This window comes from Bombina bombina, chromosome 2, assembly GCF_027579735.1.
Source record: "Bombina bombina isolate aBomBom1 chromosome 2, aBomBom1.pri, whole genome shotgun sequence".
In the NCBI taxonomy this organism is placed as follows: domain Eukaryota; kingdom Metazoa; phylum Chordata; class Amphibia; order Anura; family Bombinatoridae; genus Bombina; species Bombina bombina.
This window is the reverse complement of record NC_069500.1, coordinates 991,448,324-991,460,911: the sequence shown is the minus strand read 5'-3', so window position 1 is coordinate 991,460,911 and position 12,588 is coordinate 991,448,324. Positions and strand designations below refer to the sequence as shown.

The 12,588-nt window shown below is 36.0% G+C and overlaps 1 protein-coding gene across 2 annotated transcripts in view; it reads left to right on the top strand.

The window, feature by feature from the left end:
- The window catches only part of LEF1 (lymphoid enhancer binding factor 1), a 175,525-nt gene that overhangs the window by 782 nt on the left and 162,155 nt on the right, over positions 1-12,588 (top strand). For both annotated transcript variants that reach the window (XM_053703528.1, XM_053703527.1), the window contains exon 1: positions 1-254. This exon is cut by the window's left edge. In XM_053703528.1, coding sequence (XP_053559503.1) covers positions 42-254 — 213 coding nt within the window. In that variant the 5' untranslated portion in view covers positions 1-41. The remainder of the gene's footprint in view (positions 255-12,588) is intronic.

The following is a 12,588-nucleotide window of genomic DNA, read 5'->3' as shown; positions in this document are numbered from 1 at the left end:
TCCCTGAGAACATCAGTGGTGTCCTCCTCTGTCACAAAGCCATGCCTCAGCTCTCAGGAGCAGGGGGAGGCAATGGAGCTGGGGGGGACCCCGAGCTTTGTGCCACAGATGAGATGATCCCCTTTAAGGATGAAGGTGATCCCCAGAAGGAAAAAATCTACGCAGAGATCAGCCATCCTGAAGAAGAAGGTGACCTTGCAGATATCAAGTCTTCTTTGGTCAACGAGTCAGAGATCAATCCCAACAGTCACGAGGTAACCAACCAAGAGAAAGACAACTAGTAATGGGAGAGAGGTTTCTACTAGCTAAGAAGACAAATGCCCCCTATGTAATCATATGGAGCAGATTCACTAAAACAGGAGATCTGCCTCACACCTCAGTGAATCTGCTCCAGGTGTACTTACGCGTTCTTTGAACTGTTAGTAAATATAGGCCACGTGAGTGTAGAGAGAAAGTCAATGTGGAAAGAAGGTTACCTGAAAACAAGTTAAAACAGGAACGTACAGCATTTTCTACAGATTGTTACCAGCAGATTTTGCTGTTTTTGTAGATCCAGGGACAGAGATCATAGTGGAGAAGAGGAGCAACGTGTGTGTTGCAAGTGTGGATAGGTAGATGGGATGTGTGTGTGTGTGGGGGGGGGGGGGGTGAAAAAAATCTCTGGAGCAAAATGAGGGTAACTGGGCACATGGAAACAACAAACCCATATTATAGGGAGAGAGTGGTTATATAATATATACCCTCTATAAATATATAAGATGGGCCTTTTGAAATAATGACCTGTGGTAAAAGATGAATTTCTTATTGAATACTGTTATAAGCATCACATTGTCACAGTGTCTACACATTTGTTACAGTACTGCTTTATTTATATACAGTTAATTAATCTTGTTTCAGTCTTCTGCAGTCTTGCTAACCAGTCATGCACACATTGATTTATATTGTTTAACAATCAAGATTAGTAAATATGTGTTTCAAAAGAGCTTGAAAAATGAATATAAGAATGCCATAAAGAAGTTGCAGACGACTCATAGTATTAGAAACAGTCTGTAAAGTGGCATGTCCAAGATACTTGAAAGATCTGAGCACTATTTAAATTAAAACACTTTCTCTCAAAGAGGCCCCTAGAGACAAAAAACTCACAAGTCATATGTGTACTGTCAAGGGTCTCAGTGATTGAAGACAAGGTTATACCCTCTGTCTTACAGTACCCCTGATTTAGAACAGTGCAGGTCTGGCAGTGTCAGCCTATATCTTTTGTAGTGGTTCATTTGATAGCCTCAAATCATTGGGTAAACAATGGTGGAAATATGAGGATTTTTAAATCTCCACTACAAAGGCAAGCTCTTGACATCAACAAAGCAAGCTTCTTTTCTGGTGTCACCGCTTCCTGTGACTACAGAGTGAACTGCAATATTTTTCACAGGCCAATACTTTGAGTAGACTCTCTAAAGTAAAATAAATAAACATATATATATATATATATATATATATATATATATATATATATATATATATATATATATATATATATATATATATATATATATATATATATATATGTGTAGATATATACTATTTATTTTAGGTTACTTTGAAAATTAGGAGACAGCACTATAATTTATAGTTTTGTACATTTTCAAGGTTTAAATACCTTTTTATTGATATTTTTTCAGATGCTGTAAAATCCAAAATGCTACAGTTTAGAACATATGTAGAATTATGTTGCTGTCCTCTCTAATCTTGCAGGCTATTATGGTTTCCTTCATAACAAGGTGGTAACATTGTATGATTTATCTTTCTAAAAGGTTGTAAAAACATTCTTGTCTGTAGTTGTATTTGAAGAAAAAAATATCCAGTCACCACATACTAAACAGTAAAATAATTTGTGGCAAACAAATTGTATTCACTAAGGGAAAGCAAAACAGGATGCTGGTGTTCAGCCACAGCAAGTCAAATGAGTGTAGGTGACCACAGATAGTGGTTCCTTACATAAATGTTCAGACATACTTTTTTATGGGGCAGGGGGTATGTCAACATTTGGCAAGTTAGACATTTATAAGCAATAAGCTAAAATGCAATGTGCCGAAGACAAAACATTACTTAAAGTGTATGTGTGTGTGTTTACTGTATATATATATATATATATATATATATATATATATATATATATATATATATATATATATATATATATATATATATATATATATACACACACATACACACACATACATTTTATAATATAGACAGAGAAAATAGAAAAATGTCTACTTGTTTACCAGAACAGAAATTTCAGTGGGTGAGTAATAATTTACCATTGGACTCCCTTGTGTGTATATAGTATATATGTGTATATCTATCTTTATATATCTATCTGCCTATTTATCTATCATCTATAAAATTATACACATGCTGCATTGAGTTACAAACTAAATATTAGTATTATTGGCCTAGGAGTCTGTTTAAATGCAATTATGAAAAAAGTAGTCTGGAAAAGTGTCTGTTGTATATATTTGCTTGTTCTATTTGTGATTACTTCTAGCAGCGGTAAAAGGCTGCACAGCACTGGAGCCTCTGTTATCTTTTCATGTTTTGAGTCTGCTTTCATTTCTCTGTATGTAAACTTTTTTGGCCTATCTAATCTCAGATTAACCCTTTAATGTTATACCTCACTGCCTTCCACTTAGAATCCTTTGAAAATGTGTACATCTATTTATTTATTTCACTTCTCAAATCAAGTAAATATCATACTTACAATATCCCTGCATGTGTAATTCAGCCTCATATATATATATATAGAGAGAGAGAGAGAGAGAGAGTTGAACAAAAAACCTGCACTCACTGGTCTTTTCCAAACAAGTAAAAAGTTTAATGTGAAAAGTGATGTTTCGGGGACAAAGTATCCCTTTCCTCAGACAGATACTTTGTCCCCGAAACGTCACTTTTCACAGTAAACTTTTTACTTGTTTGGAAAAGATCAGTGAGTGCAATATTTTTGTTCAACTTTATTAATTTCACTAGCACCCTGGCAGTTGTTATATGGAGTGAGAGTGCACATCTATGCTACATTTATTTATATATATATATATATATATATATATATATATATATATATATATATATATATATATATATATATATATATATATATATATATACATGTGTGTGTGTAAATATGCAGGTACTGTATACACAGAGTACCTGTGTATACAGTACCACATATAGGTATGTGAACACAAAACACACAAACAAGGAAACATATATACTTTATTGTGCTGTTTTTAATACATTATTGTTAGAAACTGTTACAGAATTAACATGCATAGAGATTTTCTTTTGATTCTGCTTTACTATTAGATTTAGTCATGTGTGTATGCATTGGCAAGGAATTTCAAATATATTTGAAACTTATAAGCTATCCAAAATAATAATACAAACATTTTTTTTTTTGCTAGATATTGATATAATATGAATATCTATGTAGGGAAAAATAAAATAGGAGCCAGAACTAGAATTCTAATAGCAATAGCTCTATGGTTTATGGGATTTGTGAAACCTTGATATAAACACAAATACATGCGCACACATGCATACACATACATTCAAATGAACTCACATGCACCTATACCCCCCATCACACACACACTCATGCAAAGCACACACTCATGTAAAACACACACACACACACTCATGCAAAACACACAGACACACTCATGCAAAACACACACATGCACACACTCATTCAAAACACACACACACTCACACATACAGATGCACACACTCATCTCATGTAAAACATACACTTATGCAAAACACACACACACTCATGCAAAACACACACACATTCACACACTCATGTAAAACACACACACACACACTCATGCAAAACACACACACATGCAAAACACAGACACACACATGCACACACTCATTCAAAACACACACATGCACACACTCATGTAAAACATACACTTATGCAAAACACACTAACACACTCATGCAAAACACACACATGCACACACTCATTCAAAACACACACACTCACACATACAGATGCACACACTCATGTAAAACATACACACATGGAAAACACACATACACACTCATGCAAAACACACACATACACACTAATGCAAAACACACACACACTCATGCAAAACACACACGCATGCACACACTCATGTAAAGCACACACACACTCATGCAAAACATGCACATACCCATGCAAAACACACACACACCCATGCAAAACACACACACACACAGACAGCATTTGTGAAGCCTTAATATAGGTTCACACTTATTTGTATTATTTTTAAAATCAAATTGAAGTATTAATTGTGGCCCTTCCTATCACGATCAGTTTAGTTATTTATTGAAAGAGATTTAATTTTTATTTATTTTGCAATAAGATGCATGCACATGGGAGAGTGAAGAAATTAGTTTCTAGGTTAATTAATGGCCAATTAACTATGTTTAAGAAGTGGATTGTCAACAAACACACAATACAGACTATGGTTAGGAAACACTTTGTATACCTGATAACACTGCTGGATGAAAGCACATATACTATCTGTAGAAAGTTCCATTTCGTACACAAATTTTCCTGTGATGTGGAACACTTGTCACTTATGGTCAGATTTGTCGTGCCAACACATAATTAACCTTGTTACTGGGCTGGCAAAGCAAGATCAATACTTTTTGGACTCCAGTAGGCTTTGGGTGTCTATAGTGCATGGCTTTGGGTGTCTATAGTGCATACCTTTGGGGGTTAGTTGCTAATGTTTGGTTGCCAAGATTTCTAAGATGTTGCTTCAGGCAGTGTAATATATTTAATTTACAGAGGTAAAATATTATGAGATATGAAGCAATTAGTAGAAAAAATATTTTTTTAGCAGTTTATAAAGAAATCCTATGTTTTCTAATAATAAAATACTTATATGTGTAGCCATTCTATGATTCCTAAAATTCTTTTCAGTTAATGTTATGCACTTTGCGAGGGTTGTTAATTTTATTTCAGTAATCACCCATTACATTCGCCAACCAGGCTTTATATATATATATATATATATATATATATACACACACAGGCAAATTCTAATCCTCTCATTAGAAGGCAATGTGAAAAATTTTTTAATTCTGTTGTGTGCTTTTACACCGGTATTTGATAAATGCACAGGTTAAGAGGCATCATTCAATTTTATAACCCCCTAAAGTAAATTATATTTATCCCAAAGCTGAGCCACAAAGATTCATACAGAGCACACGTGAAAATTAGTGTTTACTACACAAATGACTGTGTAGTATCTTTTTCTTTGTAATGTAATGTGTTGTTTTGTTTTATTTTTCATTAGTTTAATTAATTTTTTTCTATACAAGTATTTATTTGTCATATGTATATATGTCACATTATGGGGAATTTTTTTTGTCACGCCATTAGATTCACTAATGTTTCAAGAACTTTCTCATGAGAAACAATATCTTATGGAGCTGGTTTACTAAATAACTTAGAATATCTACCAAATTTAGGTGACTCAACATAAAATACCATAGACAATTAAAATGCCTCATTTTCAGAGCTGAAAATGCACAATGTAGACTTCCCAAGGCAAACACTGCTACATATGTTCCCCTAGTTGGCTTCTGCAGATAACAACTGCAAAACAATGCATGTCCCAATACGTATTCTAAACATCCATATAAACTAAATGATCTAAAATAGTGCCATCTATAATTTCCATTTTATATCAGATTCATGTGTTAATATGACCAATATCAAAGGTGTCCAAATCCTGATAATGGTCATAACATATGGGACATGATTTCCTATTTGCTCTGTTAAAGCAATTGTTATGCAGCTGGATTAATTCACTGTTTGCTAAACAGACACATTGTAAAATTATGACCCATTTGCATCCTTGGGTTAAAACAACATTAAATCAAACTAACTATATTGTGCATATGAAAGAACAACAATTCAACTATTCTCAATGCTAAAATGTTTTTCATGTATAATATTAATGTTGTTTAAATTGATATTAAAAATAACAATAAATGTATGCTGTGTAAAAATGCTAACTATAGTATAAGTTTCTAACTGGCTAATAAGGACAACAACAAAAACTTTTCCAACAAAAACTAAACATAAAAAGTCACATTTACAATAAAATGTACATGGAGCATATTTACATATGCTGCACATTGAGTTCTGGATGACACAATATATGCCCTCTAAAAAGTTGTGTATTGCATAGTTTATTGATAATTTAAATTTCTGCCTGTTTCTAAGCCACTACAGCCAGCCTCTTATCACATGCTTTTTTATTAGCTTTTCACAACAGGGGAGTACTTGTTCATGTGAGCAATATATATAACATTGTACTCACGCCTGTGGGTTGTGCACAACACAGCACTAATTGGCTTAAATGCAAGTCAATAGATAATAAATAAAAAGTCATGTGATCAGGGGTCTGTTAAAAGAGTCTTAGATACAAGGTAATCACAGAGGTAAAAAGTGTTTTCTGTGCAAAACTGGGGAATAGGTAATAAAGGGAATATCTACTTTTTTAAACAAGAACAATTTTTAAGTTGACCCTTTAAGGGGAACAGTTCATCAAACCCCCTGTATTGTAGGCTACAAATGAATTATGTAGCCAGGTAAGATTATTTATTCTCCATATTCCATGGTTAAAAAGAAACTCATCACATCTTATATTTCTTTTAACACATCTGCGACTGACAACATTCAGGAAGCAAATTAATGAACAGATACAAAGTGTATAATTGCTGTCAGATGGCAGTGCCCTTGGTTTAGTAAACACATTAACTGATACCTGGCTTCAGCAAAGGAAGGAAATGCATTGTTATGAGTACATTGTGTGGATTCTGGCTGGAACATTCTTTTAATAGTCACCATATGATTGATAGGAACCATTTTCCTACACAAGGCATATTAGGGCAATTATTTGCATAAGGGGTTTACAGAAGGAGAATTGGATGTAGAAATCTGGTAAGTAATAAGGCAGTGTTGATTCTGCAAGTTGTGTATTATTGCTGCCAGTAGAATACTGTACATACTGGCAGTAAGGAAGAAAGAAAAACACATTGTAAAGAACTGTTTTTATGAAAACAGATGAGCTTCAAGGGCCTGAACCAACATAACCATAGACATTTTTTATAAAATAAAGGCACATAAAACATCTTGAGATTGTAGCATAAAATGATTAATTATGCAGAGTAAAAAAAGTACTTTGCAATATACTTATATTTTACTTTCTTTTCCTGTAATTAAACTTTAAAAACTTGAAATTCACTCTGCAGACTTAGGCCTAGATTTGGAGTTCGGCGGTAAAAGGGCTGCTAACGCTCCGCGGGCTTTTTTCTGGCCGCACCATAAATTTAACTCTGGTATCGAGAGTTTAATCAAATGCTGCGTTAGGCTCCAAAAAAGGAGCGTAGAGCATTTTTACCGCAAATGCAACTCTCGATACCAGAGTTGCTTACGGAAGCGGCCGGCCTCAAAAACGTGCTCGTGCACGATTCTCCCATAGGAAACAATGGGGCTGTTTGAGCTGAAAAAAAACCTAACACCTGCAAAAAAGCAGCGTTCAGCTCCTAACGCAGCCCCATTGTTTCCTATGGGGAAACACTTCCTACGTCTGCACCTAACACTCTAACATGTACCCCGAGTCTAAACACCCCTAACCTTACACTTATTAACCCCTAATCTGCCGCCCCCGCTATCGCTGACCCCTGCATATTTTTTTAAACCCCTAATCTGCCGCTCCGTAAACCGCCGCAACCTACGTTATCCCTATGTACCCCTAATCTGCTGCCCTAACATCGCCGACCCCTATATTATATTTATTAACCCCTAATCTGCCCCCCTCAACGTCGCCGACACCTGCCTACACTTATTAACCCCTAATCTGCCGAGCGGACCTGAGCGCTACTATAATAAAGTTATTAACCCCTAATCCGCCTCACTAACCCTATCATAAATAGTATTAACCCCTAATCTGCCCTCCCTAACATCGCCGACACCTAACTTCAATTATTAACCCCTAATCTGCCGACCGGAGCTCACCGCTATTCTAATAAATGTATTAACCCCTAAAGCTAAGTCTAACCCTAACACTAACACCCCCCTAAGTTAAATATAATTTTTATCTAACGAAATAAATTAACTCTTATTAAATAAATGATTCCTATTTAAAGCTAAATACTTACCTGTAAAATACATCCTAATATAGCTACAATATAAATTATAATTATATTATAGCTATTTTAGGATTAATATTTATTTTACAGGTAACTTTGTAATTATTTTAACCAGGTACAATAGCTATTAAATAGTTAAGAACTATTTAATAGTTACCTAGTTAAAATAATAACAACATTACCTGTAAAATAAGTCCTAACCTAAGATATAATTAAACCTAACACTACCCTATCAATAAATTAATTAAATAAACTACCTACAATTACCTACAATTAACCTAACACTACACTATCAATAAATTAATTAAATACAATTCCTACAAATAAATACAATTAAATAAACTAGCTAAAGTACAAACAATAAAAAAGATCTAAGTTACAGAAAATAAAAAAATATTTACAAACATAATAAAAATATTACAACAATTTTAAACTAATTACACCTACTCTAAGCCCCCTAATAAAATAACAAAGCCCCCCAAAATAAAAAATTCCCTACCCTATTCTAAATTAAAAAAAGTTACAAGCTCTTTTACCTTACCAGCCCTGAACAGGGCCCTTTGCGGGGCATGCCCCAAGAATTTCAGCTCTTTTGCCTGTAAAATAATAAATACAATACCCCCCCCCCCAACATTACAACCCACCACCCACATACCCCTAATCTAACCCAAACCCCCCTTAAATAAACCTAACACTAAGCCCCTGAAGATCTTCCTACCTTGTCTTCACCATACCAGGTTCACCGATCCGTCCTGAAGAGCTCCTCCGATGTCCTGATCCAAGCCCAAGCGGGGGCTGAAGAGGTCCATGATCCGGTCAAAGTCTTCATCCAAGCGGGGCAGAAGAGGATCTTCCATCCGATTGAAGTCATCATCCAGGCGGCATCTTCGATCTTCTTCCATCCGGAGCGAAGCGGCAGGATCCTGAAGACATCCAGCGCGGAACAGATTAGGGGTTAATACTATTTATGATAGGGTTAGTGAGGCGGATTAGGGGTTAATAACTTTATTATAGTAGCGCTCAGGTCCGCTCGGCAGATTAGGGGTTAATAAGTGTAGGCAGGTGTCGGCGACGTTGAGGGGGGCAGATTAGGGGTTAATAAATATAATATAGGGGTCGGCGGTGTTAGGGGTAGCAGATTAGGGGTACATAGGGATAACGTAGGTGGCGGCGATTTGCGGTCGGAAGATTAGGGGTTAATTATTTTAAGTAGCTGGCGGCGACGTTGTGGGGGGCAGGTTAGGGGTTAATAAATGTAATACAGGGGTCGGCGGGGTTAGGGGCAGCAGATTAGGGGTACATAAGTATAACGTAGGTGGCAGTCGGCAGATTAGGGGTTAAAAATTTTAATCGAGTGGCGGCGATGTGGGGGGAGCTCGGTTTAGGGGTACATAGGTAGTTTATGGGTGTTAGTGTACTTTAGGGTACAGTAGTTAAGAGCTTTATAAACCGGCGTTAGCCAGAAAGCTCTTAACTCCTGCTATTTTCAGGCGGCTGGAATTTTGTCGTTAGAGCTCTAACGCTCACTTCAGAAACGACTCTAAATACCAGCGTTAGAAAGATCCCATTGAAAACATAGGCTACGCAAATGGCGTAGGGGGATCTGCGGTATGGAAAAGTCGCGGCTGAAAAGTGAGCGTTAGACCCTTTAATCACTGACTCCAAATACCAGCGGGCGCCCAAAACCAGCGTTAGGAGCCTCTAACGCTGGTTTTGACGGCTACCGCCGAACTCCAAATCTAGGCCTTAAGAAGGGACAGTAAACACATTGGGATTTTAATATAAAATATTTAGTTATGTGCAATAAAACAACTTTGCAATGTTTGCAATTTAGCTCTAACAAATGTAGATTTTTCAAATTTTTAAGAATTTAAAATGTACCCTGCTGACTTCTCAAGGCAAATCCAGCAACATATATTTCTTTAATTGACCTTAAAGGGCCGCTGTAAGTAAATATTTTCTATGCCTGTTACTAACTAACTACCCCAAATACGCTTTTTCTCAATAGCATTTCATTAACATATCTCTCTACCATATATCAGAACTCTTGTCTGTAAATTTAATTGTTTTCCACACCCACACCGTGGGTATCCTTTGCTCTGTACCAATCCGTTTACAATACCTAGGTTCCAAAATGGCGCTTTAAACACAAAGTTATTGGTTTAAGTATTTTGAACACTCAGTGCTGAAAATAGTGGGCAGGATAACGTGACATCATCGACGAATAAAAGATATAACTTTTAGAACGTTATGAAACTTCGTTTTGGAGAAAATATAGGTCAGTAGGTTTTAATTAATGTTTATTAACTTTAATATGTTAGTTGTTTAGCTTAAAAATCATAACAGAAAGTAACCCTTTAACAGATAACAACTGCAAAACAATTTCCATTTTACTAAATGACTGGTGACTAACCTTGTTGTCTGCAGACTAAATCCCAGATTGGCTCGTCCAAATAAGGCAAGTGAAGGGTGGAGTTTGGGGTTATTGAAAAACAATTGCAGTATACAATGTTAAAGGGACACTGAACCCAATTTTTTTCTTTTGTGATTCAGATAGAGCATGCAATTTTAAGCAACTTTCTAATTTACTCCTATTATCAATTTTTCTTCGTTCTCTTGCAATCTTATCTTTGAAAAAGAAGGCATCAAAGCTTTTTTTGGATCAGACCTCTGGACAGCAATTTTTCATTGGTGGATGAATTTATCCACCAATCAGCAAGGACAACCCAGGTTGTTCACCAAAAATGGGCCGGCATCTAAACTTACATTCTTGCATTTCAAATAAAGATACCAAGAGAATGAAGAAAATTTAAAAATAGGAGTAAATTAGAAAGGTGCTTAAAATGTCATGCTCTATCTGAATTACAAAATAATAAAATTGGGTTCAGTGTCCCTTTAATTTGTTTAGATTTGGTTTATATTTTGTTCTGTAAGAAGACAACAGAAATGTTTTGTAATTACATGGTGTTGCTGTCCTTTTAATATCTGTCCCTAATGTGTCTGGGAAGGGGGATTAAATATCATACAGAGCACAAAGCTGTACAAGTTTTACTAACAAAATGAAAAATAGCTTTATCTTCTTCAGTACCAATTCTAGATTGGCTCCTGCAAACAAGGTGGAGGGAGTTTAGGTGTTCAAAACCATTGCCAAAAACAAGGAGTTACAAAAAATTGTAATTACAAGGTGTTTTGTGTCTCTTTAAAGCAAGGCTTGACAAACCCAGGCACCAGGAGCCACTGGCGCTTTAAAATTAAGCCTTTGTATCTTGCACCCTGGTGGATCCTTTCGAGGCCACGCAGCTGGGAAATACAAATCCAACTTTGGTTAAGCCTTCCCAATTATGCTTCCTGCAAAGCCATTTTACCTATGATGCAACACGGAAGGAGGGAGTTAATTGATGCCGTCCAGAGCTGTCAGTAACATGACCAAGCAGTGTGGAGTGTGTCAGCATATATGTAGCCCTGGTCTGCAGAACTCCTCACAATCAATACCTGCTCACACTTTATAGCAGGGATTCCCTGCATGCTAATTGCTGCCATTTTTAGCTTTTTATTTATGAAAAAAAACAAAATATATCTATCTTTTAACCCTTTTCTTCAGCAAATTTAAATCACATGATCGTGCATGCGGTTGCGAGAATTTAATGATGGGATTGGGTCAGGGGGGAGTCCCTATGACAGTAGGCACGCCCTCCAAACCGTGATCTCATTCAGGAAGTGCATTTGGCTTCAGTACAGCCAAATGGCTAAAGCTCAGTCCAGTTAGGACGGAATGGAATGTCCTAATGGCGGGAAGGGATTAATTAAATTTGTGTGTGTGTCTATATATATATAGGCATGCATAGGATACAGCACTCACTGGACTTCAGACTTCAAACGTGATAAAATTTATTTGATGTGACGTTTCGGGACTTCACACGTCCCTTCCTCTGACAAATGAAAACTCCAAACAAACAGACTTATAAAGGCATACAAAACCCTCCCCCAGCAGAAACTCCAATCACTGGAGATTTGTAAATATGTGCTCAATATATTTGTGCTCTCATTCAAAAGATAATAGTGAAAAAATAAATAAACTGTTTCCACAGCATCAATAAAGATTTACAAAAATTTATAGTGAATGTATTAAAATAGCTTTAACAATGCCTCTTGTCCTCGAATTGAATCACATTACAATCCGCATTACACCCCTATGCAAAAAGTGGACTATCCCAAGTGACATACCATTCTCACGTCACAATGGGATACTCCCCACCACATAATTAATTCTAATAATATGCTGTTAGAGGCTCCGTTGCAACCTATACTGTAATAAGACGCTAATCCCTTCAATTCAGTTCCACATAACCATTCACAATCAGATGT